This window comes from Oncorhynchus keta, chromosome 7 (genome assembly GCF_023373465.1).
Source record: "Oncorhynchus keta strain PuntledgeMale-10-30-2019 chromosome 7, Oket_V2, whole genome shotgun sequence".
Classification (NCBI taxonomy): domain Eukaryota; kingdom Metazoa; phylum Chordata; class Actinopteri; order Salmoniformes; family Salmonidae; genus Oncorhynchus; species Oncorhynchus keta.
In genome coordinates this window covers 11,876,845-11,901,566 of record NC_068427.1, presented here as the reverse complement: position 1 = coordinate 11,901,566, position 24,722 = coordinate 11,876,845, and the positions used below count along the sequence as shown (strand labels likewise).

Below are 24,722 nucleotides of genomic sequence, written 5' to 3'. Positions count from 1 at the left end.
AGACACTTGAGGCTTCTCCTGATGAATAGCTTTACCTGCTGCTCCTCTTAGCTCGGGCGCGGGCGTAATAGGCCTCGTACGATTTGGGTTTCAGCTCCAGGGCCTTTGTAGCAAACTCCTCAGCCATGCCAAAATCCTGTTGCGAGGGAAGGGGAAGATCAATACGACTAACCAATGCAGGGAAATGCAAACGCACATTGTCCAGGGGGCCAGCTCTCTCTCTCTCTCTCACTTTGATTGTTTATGGGAACAAGCTGACATTAGCCCCAGTAATGACTACAAGCATACTATCGCTTATGGACTTCTAAACAGTTTATCATTAAGCCTCAAATGGCTCAATCAGACTCACTCAACTGGACTGCTAAATAGCTATACTTCTGTCCCAGTAGTAGACAGTATTATTTAATGCATTCAATCTGTTTCTGAGAGCATTGTTTTAAGTTTATGGTACGTTTCATCAATCATAGGCCTGAAATTGCACAGTCTACTACTCTCTAACAGCAGCCACAACAGCCATACTTCTGTCTGTGAAATCATTAGCTTGGACTGTATCTTCTGCTGAGCATTTCTTTAAAACATGTTCAAAAACACACAGCACAACAACAGTTTCATCACCTTAACTATCTTCCATTGTCCCGTGCTACTGTTATACATGACCTGATCACATATTGTGCCTTTTTAACGGAGACCACTGGAAACAAATGTTCAAGTAATTAGAGGAGAAATGTACAGCATTAGAGGACAAAAGGGGAGGAGGATAGACGTGAGGAATCTTACGTTGGTTTTCCTGCGACAGCGGGAGAGGTTGAGGTACAGAGACACCCTCAGCTCTTTGAAGGCCTTTAGGTCATCACCAAACCCTTCCCTGGGAAACTTCCTCAGAGCATACTGGTACCTCTGGGCTGCCTCTTTCATCTTCCCTTTCTGAAGGTGTGTGTGTGTGTGTGTGTGTGTGTGTGTGGGATGGAGGGTAGGGATGGAGGGGGGAGAGAGAGGGAGAGAAGGTAGGTTGTCAGATCCTCCCCCAACCCAACTGGCACATCGCAGCAGCTCACGCACAGTCGCTCCCTTTGTCATCAATCACACACAGGTCCCACCTGAGCGGATTGTCCTTTCTGCCACAAAACTCAATCTGTTAAATGTCACGGATCAATCCCAGCTCAAAGGGTGAGTTTGGTGTTGCACACACCCATTCTTCTCTGCTGCGTCGCATTGAGCTGCTCAAAATATAACAGTCATTGTTGTTACCTCTCATCCAAATTACAGTGGCTGAGGTGTCCTTTTTATCCAAACACTCCCTCTGATGGCCAATCAATCCAATGACGTCATGTTATATAGTGCGGAAATTATTCAGACCACTTCACTTTCTTTTACATTACAGCCTTATTCTAAAATGGCTTAAATGCAATTTTTTTCCTCATCAATACCTTATTTTTTAAAACTGGTTTTAGACATGTTTGTAAATGTATTAAAAATCAAAAACTGAAAAACATTATTTACATAAGTATTCAGACCCTTTGCTATGAGACTATGAGCTTAGGTGCATCCAGTTTGCATTGATCATCCTTGAGATGTTTTTACAACTTGATTGGAGTCCACCTGTGGTAAATTCAATTGATTGGACATGATTTGGAAAGGCACACAGCTGTCTATATATGGTCCCACAGTTGACAGTGCATGTGAAAAAGCAAAAACCAAGCCATGAGGTTGAAGGAATTGTACGTAGAGCTCAGAGACAGGATTGTGCTGAGGCACAGATCTGGGGAAGGGTACCAAACAATGTCTGAAGCATTGAAAGTCCTCAAGAAAACAGTGACCTCCATCATTCTTAAATGGAAGACGTTTGGAAGCACCAAGACTCTTCCTAGAGCTCTGTGGAGGTGGGAGACACTTCCAGCAGAACAACCATCTCTGTAGCACTCCACCAATCAGGCGGAAGCCACTCCTCAGTAAAATGCACATGACAGCCTGATTGGAGTTTGACAAAAGGCACCTAAAGGACTCTCAGTCCATGAGAAACCAGATTCTCTGGTCTGATGTTTTTCAGTGGCAGGGATTGGGGGACTAGTCAAGATCAAGGAAAATATGAATGGGGAAAAGTACAGCAAGAAACTTGATGAAAATGTGTTCCAAAGCACTAAGGACCTCAGACTGGGGTGAAGGTTCACCTTCCAATAAGACAACGACCCTAAGCACACAGCCAAGACAACGCAGGAGTGGCTTCAGGACAATGAATGTGAATGTCCATGAGTGACCCAGCCAGAGCCCGGACTTGAACCTGATTGAACATCTCTGGAGAGACCTGAAAATATCTGTGCAGCGACGCTCCCCATCCAACCTGACAGAGCTTGAGAGGATCTCCAGAGAAGAATGAGAGAAACTCCCCAAATACAGGTGTGCCAAGCTTGTAGCATCATACCCAAGAAGACTCCAGGCTGTAATCGCTGCCAAAGGTGCTTCAACAAAGTACTGATTAAAGGGTCTGAATACTTATGTAAATGTGATATGTCAGTTTAAAATGTTTAGTACATTTGGAAACATTTCTAAAAACCTGTTTTGGCTTTGTCATTATGGGGTATTGTGTGTAGATTGATGATGAAAAAAACACTTAAATACATTTTAGAATAAGGCTGTAACGTAACAAAAGGTGGATAACGAAGTGGTGTGAATACTTTCTGAATGCACTGTAATTATATTGCATGCATCAGTCTTTTCTTTATTTTATTGTAGCCCATTGTAAAATACTATTTACTCAGAACACACTTGACTATATCAATACACCATTGCGAGCCTACATAGGTTGCACTACATTTGACCAGGGTACATATGGTGCCATTTGGGACGCAAACCTAATCACTTTTCTGTACCTTGTAAAGCACGTTGCCCTCCTCCATAAGCTTCTGCAGGAGAATGATGAGGATGTCAGGCTTGGATGTGGCCATAGCCCAGGCTGCATTCCCTGTTGGTCCACACAGACATACATACACAGAGTAGAGTTACACCACTGCCGCTCCCCGACCCACGGACTATATTCACTAGGAAATTGGTAACAAGGTAAAGTTACCTAAAGATTGTACCTGATCGATCATAAGGCGACGTTCTGTAGCCTTACGGTTACATTGAAAGCAGTTTAGAAGAAGAGAAAAAGGATGAGAGATTGAAGGAAGGAGGGAAGGAATCATGCAAAGAGAAAAGCATTCAGAGAGGCAGAAGATCATTTGAAACTGCTATGGCTATAAAATGTGATTTATTCATTTTGGACCTTTCCAAGCTTAAATTGCCTCACGTTTTCTGATTTTGTGTCGACCATTTTATTTCCTGCACTGATAATACTGAGAGAGTTTGCCAGTGGATATACTGTACCTATAATTGCATTGATATGAAACAAAATGGTGATTTGCTGGTCGTAAAGGCAATTGAGATTATAGAGACTGATAGTATTGTGTGCTAAGAGCAGACTACATTGCTACCAGGGCAAGGGGAGAGGGTTGGAGGTATTGGCCATTAGCTAACTCTGGGTGAGGTGCCTGGCTGGCCCACACTGCAGATGTAAAATGAGGGAGATAAGCTCTAGGCCTAGATAGCTCAGTGAATGTAATTTTGGTGATAAGTCACTTTCTCAAATTAGCACGCCGGCACACCTTTGGGAGAAAGGAAACTCACAGACACACAAAGAGAGTGCGAGAGAGAGAAAGAGCGGGAGGGAGAGAGAGAGACCGTACACATTAGGGTTGGGCTGTCTTCCAGATTTTCATACCGTCGTACAAATTTCTGTACCACACCGGGGTAAACGGTATTACCGAAAGTGCACACAAAAAAAATAATTATTGATTGAACGTCTCTGCTGTAACCAAAAATATTGATATTGACATCTAGCCACGTAGCTAGCAAGTTAGCAAGCCAAATACATAGCTGCTACCATGAGTTGGATATGATTTATTTGACACATCTTAACATTTCTTATAGTTCTACTTAACTTATAGTTCTAAGCAGTGGCGTAGTATGCACCCACCCCAAACAGTATATGGCCCAAGCCTACTACACACTAGGTGAATCCTGGTTGAAATCTGTTCAGTGTCATTGCCCTTGAATTTAGCACTATGTTTGGGTAATATTACCATAGTATCGTCTATTGAGGATGACCGACAGCCGTTGTCGATGGTGACGACATTGCGATGTGACAGACATTACCCATTTCAAAATGACTGGCACCGCACAGTAAAGAGCAGGGCAGTGCATGGGTGACATTCCGAGTAGACCGCCTATATTCCTATTTGCTATAGCCTACTTCCAAAAAACATGTTATACTTACAGAATGCAAGAGAACAATGTAGAATAACTTAATTATGGTAGACCATAGGTAATAATGAGAGATCAACAACAATAGAAAGATAGAAAACAAATCTATTCTTACAGCTTTATTTTGAATGACCAACAGTACAGACAAGTGACATTGAGCAAACAATACCAAGATGGGAAAAATGGAATGAGAAGTCAAAAGAAAAGGTTATGAATGAAACGATGCGCAGCCTAGAGTTGGGCTAGGCCTGTTTCCATATTATTCTAACAATATGCAAACTACTGACATATAGCCTAAGCCAAGAGAGGAGGATGAGGCAAAAATGCTAATCATTTGATAATTATCCAGTTCTGAGGACAGAGTTGCTTGCTCTGCAGCCCATGGTGATTTAACTAGTAACCTATTCCAGAGTTGCTCTACTCAATCACTTTTGTCATGGCCGTGATTCCTCTCGTCCCTCCCGTAGCATGTGCGCTTGCGCTAGCTGTCTTTTTAAACGTTATTTTTGTTTATGTATCATTTTTTGGGGGGGGGGGGTGTGTAACATTGTCTATTGGCCGATTTTATAAGTACAGAATCACGATAGGACATTATTTCAAATTCCCGATTTTAGCACTGAGCATCCAGATTCCATGGCGATAACCTCATTATATTTAGTAAGACTGAAGTCTTACTAAGGCTCAAGTCACCTTTCTCTCCTTACTATTGTAAAGCCAAAGTAGTTCAATCACTTAGACTATAAGGTTGTAGGAAAGAACACTGAAAGAACAGTGTATCTAGAAACCAACACAAATTATAGTTACAGTTCTTAGCTTCTTACCCAGTTTAGCCCCCTTCTTCAGCAGGGTCACCACTACCGATGTGTTCCGACACCCTATCGCCCGGTCCAACGGCCTCATACCACTGTAGTCTACATGCTCTATCACGGCTCCTTTCTCCACCAGGTAATGGACCTTCACAACCGGAGCAACACAGTCAAACACACACTCTTAAGTCGCCTACAGTCAGAACAAACACTCTTAACTCTCCTATAGATCCGTGGTAATTCCCAGCAGTGTGTGTCTCATAAGTTGGATAAGGAGACCCAGAGCACTTGTGTTGGGCCTAACTAAGGGGCAGGCCTAGTGAGACCGATTTAGACTGAGCTTAATAACTGTCTGTCTGTCTCTATCTTGTCTGTCTTCCTGTCCCGTCTGTCCGTCTGCCTGTCTGTCAGTCTCACTGTCTGTCAATGTATCTCGCTACTCACAATCTCCGCGTCGCCGTAGAAGGCGGCCAGGTCCAGCGGAGTCCGTCCATTCTTGTCTGTGTGGTCTATGACCGCACCCTTCTCCACCAGAAACTGCACAACGTTCTTATGTCCTTTCAAACACGCCCAGCTCATGGGTGTTAACCCTTCCTTGTCCATCGACGTCAACGACGCACCTAGTGAAGAATAAATCAAGCATTCAACAGCAGATTTATCAAAACCACAGCATATGACCTTCACTCAACAAACCATTCGATATGTGGACACTTTTGAATTTGGATTGAATCTGACTTTAGAGAAAGAGCAGACTGGTTTACATTGTGACGGCTGACACGTCTGCGTCCCAAATGGCACCCTATTTCCTATACAGTGCACTACTTTTGAGACTCCTATGAGCCCCGGTAAAAAATAGTGCACTATAAAGGGAATAGGGTGCCATTTGGGATGCAGAATGATCTAGCGTAGCATCGTGGTAGCTCACCCTTTGACAGCAGAAAGTCGGCAGTGCTCAGGTGGCCCTCGCACGCCGCCACCATTAGTAGTGTCCGTCCCTGTTTGTCACTGATGTTCACGTCAGCACCATGCTGCTGCTGCAGCAGCAGCTCTGCAATCTAACCCGCACACACAGACTTGAACTCCACTTCCTCTGGGTAAATCATCAAGGTTCCTTTGACGTGTAACTGTAGTTTGAGGCAATATGATCGTGTGTGTGTCTCACCTGCCAGTGTCCTTGTCTGACAGCACAGAAGAGAGGGAAGACCCCCCTGCGGTTGACCTGCTGCACCATGGCCCCGTGCTCCAGCAGGAAGCCACACACGTCCATCTTGCCCCGACCCGCCGCCGCCGTCAGAGCTGAGGAGACCAGAGGAAAGGGGTCAGGACTGGACCCGGGTCAGGTAGGGCACTACTGCACCAATGGTGAGACCTCACACATACACAGGACAGGGCCTGCTCCCTCTAGTCCACATTTAAGTTGAAAACATACTGCATTTAGTTGTCTCTCCACTGAGTGACGATAATTGGACTAAAACACAATTCAGTATTATTTCCTTCTTGACAATATAACATAATTTAGAGGGAAAACACAAGTGTCTGAATTTTAAATCGAGGCTGATAAAGCTAACCTGTAGGAAACAATACTGTCTTGATTGTATTGTTGTTTGCAAATCTATGTGAAATCTTATCTCTTGGAAACTTGTATTGTGCCTGTAATTACTTGACAAAAATAAACATAATACAGGTGATCAGGAAGTTTGGCTGTTCACCCAGAAACCGTCCCAATGTTACACGAACGCACAGACATTATGTATATAGGTATGCCATTAATACAAATACCGGAATTGTTAACTTGTGCCAAGAGAGAAAGCTTTGAGACTTGAGTAGTGATCTTATCTAATGTCTAGCAGAATAGCGGGTCCAAAATGATGACAACAAGGAAAAAACTCAATAAGATACCATTAGTTTGCTGGTACATCTTTGCCATTTCTGTTACAGAATAGGTTAAGGTACTTTAATAAAGACAGATTCAAGTATCTTCAACCTAACATACTAAGATGCTGTGAAAAGAATACTACAGTCCATGTGTTTCTCATCTCCTGATTAGCACACTGAGCCATAGCAGTAGGCCCACATTCAGTGGATACTATACTTTTACTATGAGATGTGGTAGATTTAAGCAATAAGGGAGGGACTCCCGAGGGAGTGTGGTATAAGGCCAATATACCACGGCTAAGGGCTGTTCTTACGCACAACGCAACGCTGAATGCCTAGACACAGCCCTTACCCGTGGTATATTGGCCATATATCACAACCCCCTGAGGTGCCTTATTGCTATTATAAACTGGTTACCAACATAATAAGATCAGTAAAATGTTCATGTTTTGTCATACCCATTTTGTCATACCCGTGGTATACGGTCTGATATACCACAGCTGTCAGCATTCAGGGCTCGAACCACCCAGTTCATAATCAGATTCAAGTCTTGGATGAAAGTTGGTATCCGAACAATAAACCCACACAGAGAGAGACTGGTGGTGCATTCGGATTCACCTCAGGAAAACGAAAGACCCAGATTAAAGACCCAGAGCACCTGTCTCAGGCTGAGGGGCATCATCCATCATGATGGGAGTGTGAGTGGAGGGCCGTTACGTCTCAGCCAACCACAACCTCCATCTGCTCCCCTAGCATATCTCCTCAGAGCAGAGAGACTATGGGATGCGTCCCAAATAGCACCCTACTCTCTGTAGCACACTACTTTTGACCAGGGCCCATAGGGAATAGGGTGCCACTTGGGACACACACTCTGGAACAACAGCAGTCGAAGACGGACATTATTGTTACTGTGCACTCTTTCAGGGATGCATCCATTTTGAGACATTGATAGAATCCTATGTGTCTCTATTAGTCGAACATTAGGGAATACCCAATGAAAAGTTTGGTCTGTATACTACTTTCAAACCCTACAGGAGACCTCAGTGGCATCCATCTATGATCTTCCAAGGCCAATTCAATGTGTTTGATAATCTCTCTGATCTCAAAAACGTGTCTCTTTACTGTGCCCATTCCCTCTATATCTCGGTCTCTCCCTCTATCCTTCCTTCCCTCCTTCATAGAGTCAGGCAGATGGATATCTTAGTCATGTTCTGTAATAAGCCACTCAACTTTATCTTTTCTCCTAATCTGCCTCTCTCTCCGGTCTGGCCCACTAAGACTGCTGTCCTGAGGGGTGGACTGTAAATCACTGACTGATAAACAGACCAAACACGGACAGACCGGTCCTCTTCTTGACCAAACTATCCCAAAGGCTGAAAGACTGTGCGCCAAATGGCAGGCTATTCCCAATAATTGTACACTACTTTTGACCAGAAGAACCCTATAGGCCCTGGTCAAAAGTAGTGCACAGTGTCCTGCATCAGTTCGTAAACAAGCACTAGTCGCTCAAATGTAGTTGATTTTGCCATTTCAGGAGACCATTGCTGGGCTAACAAACTGGAGAAGTAGGGTCCCAGCTGTATCTGTCAGTCAAGGACACCTCAGCAACATACAGTATCTATTACATGAAGACCTACTTCATGGGAGCTGTGGTCTGTTTCTATAGGTCTAGGTCATTACAAGTTCACTCCACTAGCAGAGAAACTACTCGCTGACACATCATGTGTGCGTCCTCCCACCTGGGACTGGCATCCTTGACCATGGTGTCACGACTGTGGTGTTTCCACACTGCTCTGCACGCTTGTCTACATACTCCGTAAGAGAAACCGCTCTCTCTCACCCCCCCTGTGTCGGGATGAATGACTGATGGGCGAGCGGCGCACGCAACAACCCACCGCCGTGTAAATAATTAAACACAACCAAACACTTAGGACACAGCCAACTAAACACCACATGTATTAAACACCTCCTATAAACGGGGGTGATTTCATCATTTTAAAAGATTCTTACAGGCATAATTACAGTGGATGAAAAGACAATATACGTGGCTACACCCAGTGGCGCAACTGAATATTTCATGATAATGAGAAGTTGATCTCATCGTTTTATTAAGTAATGTAGAAAATGTCAGGGCCGCTGTTTGACTTGGCCACTGCATTACTTATTTGTGGCGTGTACAATTTATAACATGCACAAACCTCTTTTACAGATGGAAAACAACCTCTATTTGTCCATTTCTACAGAAACCATATAACCTCACAATAGCTCCTCTCTTGTAACTTGAGATATATGCTACGTGATCACAAAGGTTATACCACACTGTGTCTATTTGTCTTTCCCCTAATATTTTCAACTGCTGCAGACTTATTCACATCTATTCTACAAAGAAGACACCACTATTACCCTTTCTCCTTCCCAGAGGTAAAACTCTGTCATTCTGAGGAGGGATTTTACATGATAGTGCCAACACAGAGACGTAATCCAATCTCTCGCTATCCAAACAAAGTACAGTGGGCCTATTTGCATAAAGATGTTATTTCTTTCACACTTTGCCTTTCAAATATGAAATTATATTTCTCTGACAGGTTGTTAACTGAAGGAATTTGTTCAGCGCTGTAGCGATGAATGTCAATTTTCGGGAGGGTATTTCACCTGGGCTATCTTACGGAGTTTTCTCCTGCTGTATATCTCCATACAGGCCTCTGGATTAGGTTTATAAACAAAATTCATATAAAAGACTTCAGGCTGTGATATTCACTTGCAGTATTTCTAAGGCCGAACCAGTTCTGCTGCCTATGCCGTATCCACAACATTTAAGTCTAGATGTTCTTTTCTATATAGCCCTGTGATGGCTCTCCATTGAATTACAACCCAATCATACCCGTAAAGAGGCATTGAATACAGCCATTTAAGTGGAGCTCCCAAGTGGTCAGGAAGAGTGCATAGAAGCGTAGCCTCTTTGTTTGCTAAAATACATAATTTCAAAGAGTTTAAACTAACCACAGTGCCCAAAATAATGCACATTTGCCTATCTTCTCGAATACAAAGTGTTGCTTTGAATGAGCCTAGTGCCAGGTGTAGCTTTCAAAACGTGTTCATTTGCGGAGATGGGTGTTGTCCTTGTTTTAGCTCGCTGGTGTTGTGCCTGGCGTCATGGGGCCACCTGTGACCTGTATTAGCCTGGAACGGGTGGGAGTTAGGTTTAACATCCAGGTGAATACATAGAGCTCAGAGGTACAGTAAATGTTGGATCACTGTCAGCTACAGCTTGTCCATCAACGTTGGACATAAATATTTTTGCATCTGAGCTCCTAGAGTGTGCGGCTCTCCTTTATTTTTTAAGTGTTCCACTCCGCTAGCGAGCACCTCGCCTAAATAGGTGTGCGTTTCTTTCACCTCTAGCTACAGCAGGTGGCACATACTGGATGACTTTGAGAATGAAGGCAAGCATGACTACTGATTATTCACAGCAATGGTCATGTATACAGGGCCACCAGCCAAGGCCTGGGTGTAAATCCGCTCAGTTTAAAACACACCATACACACCTGCCTACCCGTTATAATAAATTAGCATTTTGTCCTATACCTCTTGCACTACCGTCTAAACAAGTAAAAATAAAGTAGGCCTCTATCCTTCTCTAAGTAGGAAACAAAGTAGGTGGTGGGGGTGTGAACAGAAATGTTGTTATGCAGCAGTGTGATGATGTAACAAGGTGCAAAACATTAAGCAGCATTTTATGATAAAAAAAATAAAAGGTTTCTGGCCCAATCTAAAATAACACTGGCCCATTCCTCAGCCCTACGAACACGCGGCCCCTAAGATGGAAAGCAGCCGTTTCCAGAGAAGAAGGGCCATTTCGAAAGGGGATATCTTTGTCCCTAGGATGTAATAAGCTCCAAAGCCCTTCAGCACTTTTTTTGGCCAGGAAATGTATTTTGCAGAAGCAGCACCAGTTAGCAGCAGTAGCACTGAGGAGAACGCATCATCGGTGTCCAAAATGGCAACCTATTCCCTATGTAGTGCACTACTTTTGACAAGGGCCCATTGGGCTCTGGTCTAAAGTAGTGCACTATAGGGAATAGGGTACTATTTGTGATGCAGGAGCCTCTCTCCCCTAGACCTAATGGGCTGACCTATATCTCAGAGCCATTTGTTACTGCTAGGCTGGCTGTCTACACCAACCTGGCATACTACTGAGGCCACAGAGAGACTATTGTTCACATTCTCTCATCATTAGATTGTGTGCTCTAAATTTTCTCCCTCTCTCACCATTAGACTGTATGCTCTAAAAAAACACACACATCATTAAATGAGCTGCCCGAATGATGAAGAGTTGGGAAATTCTGGACCATTTGAGGATTTCTGAGCAACAGTTGGTCACCATGATCATATAAAATGGGTTTCTTTATTCTTGGGTCTTATAAGTGAAGTTCTGCTACTTGGAACACTTAACAGACACTCACAGATCCCGCTCTGTGCTGTTGTACTCTCATCTTTAACGGACTACCTCAGAGAAGAGAATTCCCTATGGACCCTGGTGAAAAGTAGTGCACTATTAATGGAATAGCGTGCCATTTGGGAAACACTATCCTAACGATGTGTGTTTACTCATTCAGTACACAGAAATGCTGCACCAACAATGGTGATGGTACTGGTAAGTTGTAATGTTAATAAGCATGGGGGTACTGTGACGGTGGAAAATGTTTCAAACCCATCCCAGATCTCAGACCATTTTAATACTTCCATACCCAGAGGCCTCGTCTTTATTTTTACTTGAATTAAAACAGACATTTGATTTATTCAGCACTTCTATGACAACCCTGCTGACTCATAGATATGACAACAGACTCCTGCTTATAGTCTGCATCCCAAATGGCACTCTGTTCCCTATATAGTGCACTACTTTTGACCAGGGCCCATAGGGAATACGGTACAATGGGCCCTGGCCAAAAATAGTGCACTATATATGGAATTAGGGTGCCATTTGGGATGCAGACTTAAGACTTTTGTTCCCTGTTCCACTTGGCTTCCTGCACCATTACCAGGATCAATCTTAAATTGCTTTGACCTGCAGCCACCCCCTGCCAGTGCCAGCTCCATTTCTCCTGCTCCTGCTTTCTGTCTCTCAGCTGTTTTTTTTATTTTTTAGATTGGTCTAGATTTGCTACCTCCTCCAAATGAGTTCCAGCATATACATTCAGCTGGCCATTAATTAGGCAATTTGGGACGTGTACATACATTTGTGGACTTTTAAATTATTCCGAAAGTATTCACACCCCTTGACTTATTTCACATTTTGTTGTGTTACAAACATTAAAATGAATTTAATTGTCATTTTTTTTATTTAAAAAAAATCAACCTTTTATTTTTATTAATGGAATAAATGAGTCAATAAATGAGTCACCATTGGCAGCGATTACAGATGTGAGTCTTTTGGAGTAAGTCTCCAAGAGCTTTGCAAACATTTGCTCACTATTACAAAAAAAAACATTTCAAGCTTTGTTATTTTGATTGTTGATCAGCCATTTTCAAGTTTTGCCATAGAATTCCAAGCAGATTGAAGTGAAAACTGTAACAAGGCCACTCAGGAACATTCAATGTCATCTAGGTAGGTATATTTGGCCTTGCGGTTTACAATGCCTGTAGAAAGTGTTACAAAATGTGTTACAGCCTGAATTTAAAAATGATTAAATTGAGAATGTTTATCACTGGCCTACACACAATAACCCATAATGTCAAAGTGGAATGATGTTTTTAATTTATTTTACAAATAAATGAAAAGCTGAATTGTCTTGCTTCAATTCAACCCCGTTGGTGAGCCTAAAGTTCAGGAGTGAACATTTGCTTAACAAGTTTAAGTTGCATGGACTCACTTCTAAAAACATGTTTTTACTTTGTAATTATGGGGTATTGTGTGCAGATGAGTGAGGAAAATGTAATCCATTTTTAATTCAGGCTGTAACGCAACAGAATGTGAAATAAGTCTAGGGGTTTGAATACTTTCTGAAGGCACTGTAGGTTATTGTCCAGCTGAAAGGGGGATTTGTCTCCTAGTGTCTGCTGGAAAGCAGACTGAACCAGGTTTTCCTCCAGGACTTTGTCTGTGCTTAGCTCGATTCCGTTTATTTTTATCCTAAAACACTCCCTAGTCCTTGCCAATGACAGGCATACCCATAACATGATACTTATTATCTGAATTGTTAAGCCAATTTTTGATCCTGAAGTTATGTAGGCTTGCCATAGCAAAGGTGTTGACTACTTATTGACTCAAGACATTTCAGATTTCATTTTGCTTTCATTTGTAAAAAATTGCTAAAAACTTTATTCCATTTTGACATCGTGGGGTATTGTGTGTCGGCCAGTGTCACAAAATCTAAATATAATCAATTTTAAATTCAGGTATTAACAAAACGTGGACAAAGTAAAGGGGCATCAATACTTTCTGAAAGGCACTGTACTATAACTATTGATTCTTGAAGAATATAACTTATACATTTCTTGTTTGAATCTGTTTTCCACTCTAAGTCCTAAGACTTCGACCTTTCCCAACATCTGCAGTATTACCACTGGGACTAAATGATTCATTTCAGATCTTTAACAGAAACTAAAGCTCTGGCTTGACTCCTTCTAAGAGGAATATATGAGCAGGTGTGTTTTAATGGCAGAGGAGAAAAACAGGACAAATTGCTTGGCATGACCTAAATGGACAATGTACTGCACCGATGACTCAGTGCTTAGAATGGACTGCTGGGAGCGATGCCTGTAGTTCTGCTCTAAAGTAGAAAATCACTCAGTTAGCACTACAGATACAGGATAGCCTGACGACTCTCCATCCAGATAAAAGCCCAAATGAACAAAGCAGGGACGCTTTTAAGGGAAGGAGACAAGGAAAATTGGACAGGCTTTAAAAGTACAAATGACTGCATATTTGCAGAAATGTGAACTACTACATCAGGGATTATATACTAGATTCAGCCGCGGGCCAATTTTTTGCTGAGCAGATGGTCAGGGGGCCGGAACATAATTACAAATAATTAGCAAATTGACAGCAAGAAGCCCAAACAAATATAATATTTGACTAAAACAATCATTACAAACCTTGCTTACATTTGTATACGATCACATATACAGTTGAAGTCGGAAGTTTACATACACTTAGGTTGGAGTCATGAAAACTCCTTTTTCAACCAGTAATTTTTCCAACAATTGTTTACAGACAGATTATTTCACTTATAATTCACTGTATCACAATTCCAATGGGTCAGAATTTTACATACACTAAGTTGAGTGTGCCTTCAAATAGATTGGAAAATTCAAAGAAATTACATCATGGCTTTAGACGCTTCTACTAGGCTAATTGACATCATTTGAGTCAATTGGAGGTGTACCTGTGGATGTATTTCAAAGCCTACCTTCAAACTCAGAATCTCTTTGCTTGACATCATGGGAAAAAGAAATCAGCCAAGACCTCAGAAAAATAATTGAGACCTCTGGTCTGGTTCATCCTTGGGAGCATTTTCCAAATGCCTGAAGTTACCACGTTCATCTGTACAAACAATAGTATGCAAGTATAAACACCATGGGACCATGCAGCTGTCATACCGCTCAGGAAGGAGACGTGTTCTGTCTCCTAGAGATGAACATACTTTTGTCCTAGAGATGAACATACTTTTGAACAGCAAAATACCTTGTGAAGATGCTGGAGGAAGCAGGTACAAAAGTATCTATATCCACAGTAAAACGGGTCCTATATAGACATAACCTGAAAGGCCGCTCAGCATGGAAGAAGCCACTGCTCCAAATCCGCCATAAAAACTCCCGACTACGGTTTGCAACTGCACATGGGGACAAAGATTGTACTTTTTGGAGAAATGATGAAACAAAAATAGAACTGTTTGGCCATAATGGCCATCGTTATGTTTGGAGGAAAAAGGGGGGGGCTTGTAGGCCGAAGAACACCATCCCAACCGTGAAGCACGGGGGTGGCAGCATCATGTTGTGGGGGTGCTATGCTGCAGGAGGGACTGGTGCACTTCACAAAATAGATGGCATCATGAGGGTGGAAAATTATATGGATATATTGAAGCAACATCTCAAGACATCAGTCAGGAAGTTGAAGCTTGGTCGCAAATGGGTCTTCCAAATGGACAATGACCCCAAGCATACTTCCAAAGTTGTGGCAAAATGGCTTAAGGACAACAAAGTCAAGGTATTGGAGTGGCCATCACAAAGCCCTGACCTCAATCCCATAGAAAATGTGTGGGCAGAACTGAAAAAGCATGTGCGAGCAATGAGGCCTACAAACCTGACTCAGTTACACCAGCTCTGTAAGGAAGAATGGGACAAAATTCACCCAACTTATTGTGGGAAGCTTGTGGAAGGCTACCTGAAGCGTTTGACCCAAGTTAAACTATTTAAAGGCAATGCTACCAAATGTTAATTGAGTGTACGTAAACTTCTGACCCACTGGGATGTGATGAAAGAAATATTATTCTGACATTTCACATTCTTAAAATAAAGTGGTAATCCTAAGTGACCTAAGACAGGGAATTTTTACAAAGGTTAAATGTCAGGAATTGTGAAAAACTGAGTTTAAATATATTTGGCTAAGGTGTATGTAAACGTCCGACTTCAACTGTATATCTCTACTATGCGTGAGAATACTTTGGAACAGCTTTCCAAAGTTAGTGTCTTTACATTTTTTTTTTTTTAAAGACTAAATAATTAAATAAAATCACCCACGGGCCAAATTGGGGCATCATTTCAGCAGTAATGTTCCACACTGATACTCCACCAGGTGATAACACAAAGGGAGCAGTATAATGGAAGAAAAATAGAGAGAACACATACCTGTTTCTCCCCATAGAGTGTCATGGCCATCAATTTGCACGCCATGCTCGTTATTCAACACCAACAAGCCTCTGACAACCTGTCGAATGAGAAATGTTGATTAATGACACAGAATCCAAGCATCAAATAAAGCCTTGAGTTAGTTATACGGCGCTGATTACATTGCAGAAAAAACGGAGTGATGAAACAACTTCAGCGAATCGATAAAATGCTGCCCGAACAAATGATGCTTCTCTGGCGCATGATAAATTAATCATGGTGGACTAGAGCGCTGATGCCTGGACTATAGTGGCTGTATAGTGTCTATAGTAGATATTTGTCAGTGCTGTGCAGTACAGGTTCAGTGGTAGTAATATCTTAATAGTGTTAACTAGCCCTTTTGTCTGTGCTCTCCTTTATTCTCCTCTTTTACTGGGCCCTTGGTGGAGGTGGAGGTCGATAGCTCACTCCGACCCACTTCTAGAATACTGTTGAGCCCCAGACTTAGTGTATAGGCCTAACTGTATCGCAGCCCTCTTAATGAGGAGCAGGCCAGAATCTACCAAAGCCCACTATGCTTCTCTTCTGGGTAGCTGGCTGCAGACGTACTGCTGGATCAATACTCCTACAGCATCTCTCATCAGTGGAAACAAGAAACATCCGTGATGGCAGCATCAGTGATTCTCTGTGGAGTGTCTTCTGTTTCCAAACTAAAGAGGTGAGGTTGTGTTGTGGCACTGTGTGGGAAAACTTTCCTGATTATAGTAAGGTACTAAGGAATTGTGGTTAGTGTGGGTGTACAGTAGAGTAAAGTAAAAAGTACAGTAGGTGGTTGCATCCCAAATGGCACCCTGTTCCCTACTTTTGATTACAGTAGTGCACTATTTAGGTAATAGAATGCCATTTGGGATTTCACAGGTGTCCCCTGACTGACCTGCGTGTGTCCCATGCTGGAGGCAGCGATGAGAGCCTGCTGGAGGGCCTTGTTCTTCAGGCTGCAGTTCTGCTGCTGGCCCTCGGGGGTCCACTCCAGCTCCAGTAGGTGGTGGATGATGTCAGGGTGGCACCTCAGAGCAGCATGAACCAGAGCACACTGACCGCTCTTGTCCACATGGTCAACCTAGAACACACAAAAACAGTGCTTACCTGAACATGTTTTATATGCTGTGATGTTGTTCTTGCTTCACTCTCTCAGAGTGGCTTTACAATCAAAGTGAGATCGTATCCAATATCAAAGTGGTGAACGGTCAGACCTTGAGATGTCCTGAAAATCGATCTTCTCACAAAATCATCTGTAGTGTCCGAACAAACTACTATGACCCCTCTATGGACAGATGAGTCTCATGAACAAGATGGTGTTCTCCGTTTTGCCCTGTGACCGACAAAAGGATCTTGGGACTCTTCTGAAGTCGGTAGAGCCGATCTGATGACTTCTGTCTGTAGAGTCCGAACAGTTTGGCCTACACACTAGTATAAACCCTCTGTGGAAAGGTGAGACTCTAACGAACACGTACATGTTTTGCTCTAGGGCGCCCACAGGCCTCAAGACTCGTCTGAAGGTCCCCATGTACCAGTTGAAAAAATGAATGGAAGTATATATGTAGACTGTTTAGTGCAAAAATAAGGGGTTAAATACATGTACAAAAAAAAAATATATATATATATGTCTTTCTTATATCTCTCGGATAAAGAACAGACACTTTTGGGGGGGGGCTGCTATCTGCTATCCACAGACACTTCAGAAAAAACTTTGTTTTGATTCTGTTCTGGGGACTATCTGTTGTTCCATGTAGTGAACCTGCCATTCAGTGTGTTTGTATGGGCTAATAACATTAAGGCCAAATAAACATTTTCATAAACTAATTTTTGTGTATATATTTTTGTTACGTCAAGGTTTCTTAAAATTCAAAATCAAATAGCAAAATTATTCTTGGTATGACCTTAAAGCAATTTCATATAGCTTAGTAGAACCCCCCCCATTACAGGAAAAGCTAGAATCATGGTTAGCCCTGATCCTGCAGTTGTCTGAGGAGTCTAAACTCTAGGGGTAGTACTACAAACCTTGGCTCCTCTCTTGCAGAGCAGACTGACCAGGCCCAGGTGTCCTGCGGCTGAGGCAAAGGAGAGAGGGCTCATGCCATTCTCGGACACAACGTCAACGGTGGCCCCGAACTCCAGCAGCAGGCCAGCCATCTCCTGGTGGCCTAGGTGGGACTGGACACACAGCACCGGGCTGTTGTTCAGCACCTCTGTCCGGTAGTTCACGTTGGCCCCGCCCAGCATCAGTAGACGGCTCACCTGCAAAAGCAGCACACATTAAATATAAAAGGAATCTTATCTAACCGCATAACAAAAATGTAAGCATGGAATTCAACTTTTTGGCTTCTTAAATGTGTAAGAGAAAATAGAACACTGAATTCTGCCAGAGACAATTCAATAAATAAATAAAATTTTAAAAAATCCTTCCTTGCTTAAAACATCACCTCGTCACATTTCTGAGATTAGTTTTAAACAAAGTTGGAGCATGCATGTACTAATTTATAAACACATTCAACACGAGTAAACATTCTTTGTATTCTTCTTCTCCTTGATAAGGAAATGAATTATACATGTTTGATCAGACAGAGCTGTGAGTGGAGCGCAGAGAGTTTTAAAACCAGAGGAAATTGAATTTGTTTATTTACAGGCGGAACCGCACTTGAATAAATTAGCACCAATGATTCCAAGGAGGCCTTGGAGGAAAAGGAACAAGCTCACTCTGTCTGTGGCCGTTTACATGAGCAATGTTACACTCAAACAGAATATTTCACTCCGGGAAAACGGGGAAGACAATGTGTAATAAAACGACACTATAAGAGTACTGCTAATGGCAAAGAAAAATATATGATTGTTTTTGCTTAAAGCTAGAACACACTGTATAATTCACCACTGATAATGAATTGCCTCATATGCCCTAAGAGAGCGATTTCCTTCCTCTCGCTATAATAAAGTAGGCACAGACACATAATTTGGGCATAATTTAATATCAAAAATCATTTTGCCCGCTCCGCCATTAACGTGGCCCTTTTTGTTTATTAAATGAGTACTAATCTAAAAGGGCCCTGTAATTACTTAGAACGGCACAGCCTCCTTGTCCCCCACAGAGAGCAGCATCACAGATAGCAATGGATCAAAGTAACGGCAGAGAGTGCAACAACCTGCATCAATCTATCTGAGCCCAGTGAGAATCTTGGTGAGATTTCCAATGGGCCGTTGTTCATTAGTGGCGAGGGCACACTCATCACCGTAAGTGAGTGTTTCCAGGAACAGAATGCCTTATCATAACACACGCCGGGAGCCGTCAGTGGAATTAAAAAGCACTCAGGGAGGACATTTGAGGTGAGGAGAGTAGATTACAATAATACCACTGTGCTAATACAAATCACTGGTGGGAAAATGCGATAGGAAACAAATTCAGGGAGACCAATGACCATCCTCTCGAATGTATTCTAGTACCACACACTCAAGAAAATATGTCAGTGCTGGCGGTCTCCCATCGCCGAAGGCGAAATCCTGTACCCAGGAAACATTTTTCCTATTTTTGATCAACTTTTCCCATCACCGAAGGCAAATCTATAATCTTTAAAATCAGGAATAAATGTTTACATCTACATTTTCCGAAGCTCACTCCCTAGTCCCTATACTCTGTAGTATCAAGCCAGATTACCGGGTGATCCCAGATGGCAGTGCACCTTCAGGGAGAATTCAGAAAAGTTGGATATAAATGTTTCTTTTCACACATTGTATAGCCAATACCAACTGGTAGATTTGCCTTTTGTAATTGGAAATGTTTCTCAGAAATAGGTAAAGAAAAGGGCTGGTAAACATATTTTAGGGCGACGGGAGTGAAGAGGTTAGGGGTTGTTCTAGTGGTAGTGCTGCTGCTCGCGGACCACATATTGCCACTGGATGAATGGGTCTAAACCCTGACTGCACCACTTTTCATTCTATGTCCATCTATCTCTCCATCTCAATCACTTCTTCGCTGTATCTAGCAATAACAAGTACAAGATACCGTGAAAATAAACAATAAATAACTAGCAGTATGTTAGTCAGTATGTCAAGCCAGTGCTCTACGTGAGAGTCAAGGGTTCAGGAGGGGGGAGTTGGGTGGGTAGTCTCACCTTGACGTTGGGGGTGTAGAGGTTCCTCAGAGAGGCCAGGGCTGCAGAGAGGCCGTCAGCGCTGCAGCTGATCCACAGGGCCTGCAGCACGCTGGATGACACGCCCGTCTTCTTACTCAGACCCTGAGGACAGAGACAGAGAATCCATGCACACACACCAGGTCAATAAACCAGTGATGAATGCACTCAGAGCCTTCGCTCACACCCAGAGGGCTTATCCTCTGATGATACCGTCCACATCTATCTTGATTAATAAATAAATAAACATACATACATTTTATTTTTCAATTTTTCATTTCACCTTTATTTAACCAGGTAGGCTAGTTGAGAACAGGTTCTCATTTGCAACTGCGACATGTATGTACTCTAAAATTCACAAAAGGAATTGAACACGAGTAAAGGTGGGATATACATTGTAAGCTTCTGGGTCCGTATGCATCAAGAGTCTCAGAGTAGGATTGCTGATCTAGGATCAGGTCCCCCCCCTCCAAGTAATCTGGTTTATTGTGATCGAAAAGGCTAAACTGATCCTAGATCAGCACCGACTCTGGGACACTTTGAGAATACTGGCCCAGAACTACTGTAAGTAGCTAGTCTCTTGTACCTTGAAGATGTGTGCTTTAAGGATATGGTGGCCCAGCTCCATGGTCTGCTGCCGGTTCAGTTTCCCTTCTTGTCGTGACAGCATGAAGGCCATGAGGGCGTGTCCACTCCTATAGGAGGAAACACAAAAATAATTCCCATCACCTATTTGCTTTACTATAAACTAAACGTTTGCAAGGTTTTGGAAAAACTTTAGTTGTCAACATGTGGTTATGTCATGGTAGGATGTTCTTAGTTTGTATCAATGTGAGAGTACATCCACTTTCGGCTGCGTTTCTAATTCAAACACAAGCGTTTTTAAAAATATTTTTAATTTGCCCAGGCAATCGGAGATAGATCATTGCGATTTAAAATGTATTGTCTTGCGAGATTGGAGAGTTTGTTGTCATCATGGTACATTATTCTATCAATTACTCCACGCCGTTCTCTGTGTCGGTCTGATTAAACGCTGTTAAACGCTGTCTAGTCCCTGCCTGGCTAGGGCCACGAGGAGGACAAGCGATGTGGACTACAGAATGCAGCCCTTGTGTTGAATCCACTCCCCTTCCTCTCCTCACTGTAGATCTGCTTGCAAGTGTTAATTACCAGAGAACTTCATTAAAAGGCCACGCATGACCGCCGTTTCACTTTGATCCTTTTCCATTAATGTGAGCTTTCCCTTTTAAATGGGAAAATAACAAGCTGGCAGCTAGCTAGTGTGGCTAAAAGCTTTCTTCTAGCTCTCTGTGTCTGTCCTTGTGCCAGGTTTTCGCTTTCTTTTGTTTTGACAGATTGTGTTGGAAGGGGAGAAAGGGTGTAAAGAGGTAGGTCAGTAACTGCAGTTTGGAGGAGGTAAGCAGAGGTGAGTCAGGACAGAGAGAAAGTGAGGTCACCCAGGTTGCATCGCAAATGGCACCCTATTCCCGATCTAGTGCACTGCTTCTGATCATGGCCCATAGGGCCTTTATAGGAAATAGGTTGCCATTTGGGACACACAGCCCAGTCTGATTAGTGTGCATTACACTCTTATAAAAAAAGGTGCTATCTAGAACCTAAAAGGGTTCTTCAACTGTCCCCATAGGATAACCCCTTTTGGCTCCAGGTAGAACCATTTTGAGTTCAAAGTAGAACCTTTTACACAGAGGATTCTACCTGGAACCAAAAAGTGTTCTACCTGAAAAAACATTTGTTTTTTCCATCCACCTGACAGGTGTGGCATATCAAGAAGCTGAAAAAAAGGAAAAGCACAATCATTACACAGGTGCACCTTGTGCTGGGGGGGGGGACAATAAAAGGTCACTCTAAAATGTGCAGTTTTGTCACACAACACAATGCCACAGATGTCTCAAGTTTTGAGGGAAGGTGCAATTGGCATGCTGACTGCAGGAATGTCCACCAGAGCTGTTACCACAGAAGTGATTGTTCATTTCTCTACCATAAGCTGCCTCCAATGTTGTTTTAGAGAATTTGGCAGTACATCCAACCGGCCTTACAACTGCAGACCACGCCAGCCTAGGACCTCACCAATTTCACCTGTGGGATCGTCCGGAGGGGGGGGGGACTCATTCTGATTGGCTGGGTACCCTCCCAGGCCCACCCATGGCTGCACCCCTACCCAGTCATGTGAAATCCATAGATTACAGTGTAATTAATTGATTTGAATTGACTGATTTCTTTATATGAACTGTAATGCAGTAGAATCTTTGAAATGGTTGCATTTATATTTTTGTTCAGTGTGAAATCAAGTGGAACATGCAGCAGATTTCTTGTTAATATTTCAGATGGGATGCATACATATTTAAATTCCAGAACCTCTTTCTTCTCCCTTCCCTTACAATGTTTTTACTTTCTTCCCTCTTGCATAAACCAAATTTGTTATCCCCCAATCTTTAATACCAAATCATGTGTTTGCTGGCAAAGATTTCTCTTTAAATCAACAATAACACTGTGTTGATGCTTTAGGGACAGCATAACAAGTTATCGGTGTTATTGTTATAGTAGTAATGCTAGCTACTGTATAGTATTAATTTGTTACTAAGCCTACAGTTTGCCAACTTCAGAGTATCTCTGTAAAAAGAAAAGCATGTTTCAGAACAACCTCAGTTTCACCACTTGCCAGAGGTGTCTAAATTCCACAGATAGCTATTCCACTGAATGGTGTTTATGGAAACATCCTTGTCAGTAAACATCCAGCCCCAGTGAACTTGAGCAAAATTTCCCTGCACGCACACAGCACTGAAGGAGCCTTACATTTCCTGGCTTTCAACCCATCAGTTAGATCCCCAGTAAGATACTGTGACAGATAATGTGACCTATGATGTATGGTGACAACCCCTGTGTTTCAGCCAAACCACATCGAGCACCCTTTAGTGCTCTATTTTTGACCAGACTACCTTCCCCTGGCTAGTTGCCTCACCCAGCAGAGCACAGCTTAACAGCAACAGGAAGAAATATGACTTGTCAGCTTCTGTTTCAGAGTTGAGCTGTAAATTCCATCATTTGTTCTGCAGCAAAATGCCGCCCTCTACCCCCCCTTGGGGATTCCACAAGTAGCCTACCCCTGTGTTTCAATCAATGGCGGTAAACAAACTGGGGAGCGATAACATATCTGACGGAGTGAAAAGGAGTGGATTGATATAACTCAAAGGGAAAGCATTGAAGCTGTCTTCAATGTTCGATTTCCTCTTCAAGTGAAGAAACAGACATCATCAGACATCAGACGTCTCACAGGCAGAGATGAGTCACGCACAACTTTTCTCCCTCTTTAGTGCACAAACCACCGTTCAAAACTGGCTCGAGCTTGTTTGCTCCTCGAACAAAATGGTAGGTTGTCTCCCTCGCTATTTACATTTTAAAAAGCGTCTGAAGAGCAGAATATTCAGAACCAAACAAGGTACAGTAATTATGTCTTGTCCTTCTGAGTGCTAGTAGAAATGCCAGTGAGCCATCCCTAGGCAACCGCACATTTCACTCATGGTAGAGAGGGTGCATTTTCCGTTTAACAAAACTGAATTACTGAAAAGAGAAATCTCCTAGGGCTCTATAAAATCTGCGCTGCGGAAAAAGTGGACGGAATCACGGAATCCAGACACATTTAACGGAATTCAACAATATATACAAAATGTATTGAATAGGAAATCAACATCATGTATTGAACTTATTAGAAAAGGCATACATTTGCTAAAGTGAATCATAAGACATTAACAAAATGCATCAGTGATTTGTATTTTCCTGCAACTTTCTGAAACAGCACAGGAATGCCAATTTGTGTGTGTTGTGTACGGTGCGTTGCGTATGTCTAGTCTTCACTCTGTGTAGCTGATAGCGGTTAAAACACATTTCATAGGGCCCTAATACTATGAATGTATTGATGAGTAAAAGCTCTACTGTCAGTGTTTAGCCCCCTGACAGAATATTGTTTTGAGTGGGTTCCACCAGGTAGGTTTGAGTTTGCCTAACTCACTGATTGAGCTTGAGTTCGCCTAACTAACCTGGGTAAATTTGAGTTAGCTTAACTCACCTGGGGTCACAGAAGAAATCGGTGCTCTCTCCGTCTGCCCTCCACACCAGCCACTCTCTGAAGGATGGGTGGCAAAACATGCGTGTCTTGTCCCGTCGCTTGATGAGGAAAGAGGACAGCGTCTCCATGCGCTGCTGGAAGTCGCCCCAGGGCAGCTCGCCGCGCACAGCACCCGCGTTGATGGCATGGAACAGCTGCTCGTCTGTCATGGGGTGTAATGATGCCAACGCCACGTTTAGGATGGGCAGCGAGCGCTCGAAAGCCGACTGGGTCATGAACTTCATATTGCATTGGAGTAAGTAGAGCTCGGCCAATGACACGGGCACCACCTTGTAGCTGGCACTCTTGATGACCAGGTGGCCCCTCTCGAACAGGTCCAGGGTCAGTTTGAGGTACAGGTAGGAACCCTGGCTGCGGGCAATCAGGTGGCTGCTCACCTTGCCCACGATGATAGGGTCAGCCTTGCCATTGAGGGAGATGTTGTTCATGATGTCCTTGCTGCCATTGATGCGGTACTGGATGTAGGCATTGAGGTCCGTGTTGATCTCTTTGTTCTCAGGGAATTCATCCAGGGAGATCTTGGAAAAGGGGAGGAGGCTGGTGATTTCCTAGGAAGACACAATGACATGGTTATTAGATTTAATACAG

General features: G+C 42.9%; 1 protein-coding gene across 6 annotated transcripts in view; it reads right to left on the bottom strand.

The window, feature by feature from the left end:
* LOC118385992 (protein TANC1-like) overlaps positions 1 to 24,722 on the bottom strand; it is a 187,118-nt gene that overhangs the window by 4,374 nt on the left and 158,022 nt on the right. For 4 of the 6 annotated variants that reach the window (XM_052521979.1, XM_052521980.1, XM_052521982.1 and 1 more), the window contains 14 exons: positions 24,075 to 24,682; positions 20,577 to 20,685; positions 19,973 to 20,095; positions 17,871 to 18,107; positions 16,744 to 16,929; positions 15,831 to 15,909; positions 6,268 to 6,401; positions 6,031 to 6,160; positions 5,550 to 5,725; positions 5,121 to 5,253; positions 3,078 to 3,107; positions 2,868 to 2,959; positions 778 to 924; positions 36 to 136 (listed from right to left, as the gene is read on the bottom strand). In XM_052521979.1, coding sequence (XP_052377939.1) covers positions 36 to 136; positions 778 to 924; positions 2,868 to 2,959; positions 3,078 to 3,107; positions 5,121 to 5,253; positions 5,550 to 5,725; positions 6,031 to 6,160; positions 6,268 to 6,401; positions 15,831 to 15,909; positions 16,744 to 16,929; positions 17,871 to 18,107; positions 19,973 to 20,095; positions 20,577 to 20,685; positions 24,075 to 24,682 — 2,285 coding nt within the window. Of the gene's footprint in view, positions 1 to 31; positions 137 to 777; positions 925 to 2,867; positions 2,960 to 3,077; positions 3,108 to 5,120; positions 5,254 to 5,549; positions 5,726 to 6,030; positions 6,161 to 6,267; positions 6,402 to 15,830; positions 15,910 to 16,743; positions 16,930 to 17,870; positions 18,108 to 19,972; positions 20,096 to 20,576; positions 20,686 to 24,074; positions 24,683 to 24,722 lie in introns of those variants that run through there. The other 2 variants (XM_052521981.1, XM_035773295.2) reach the window with 2 other exon arrangements.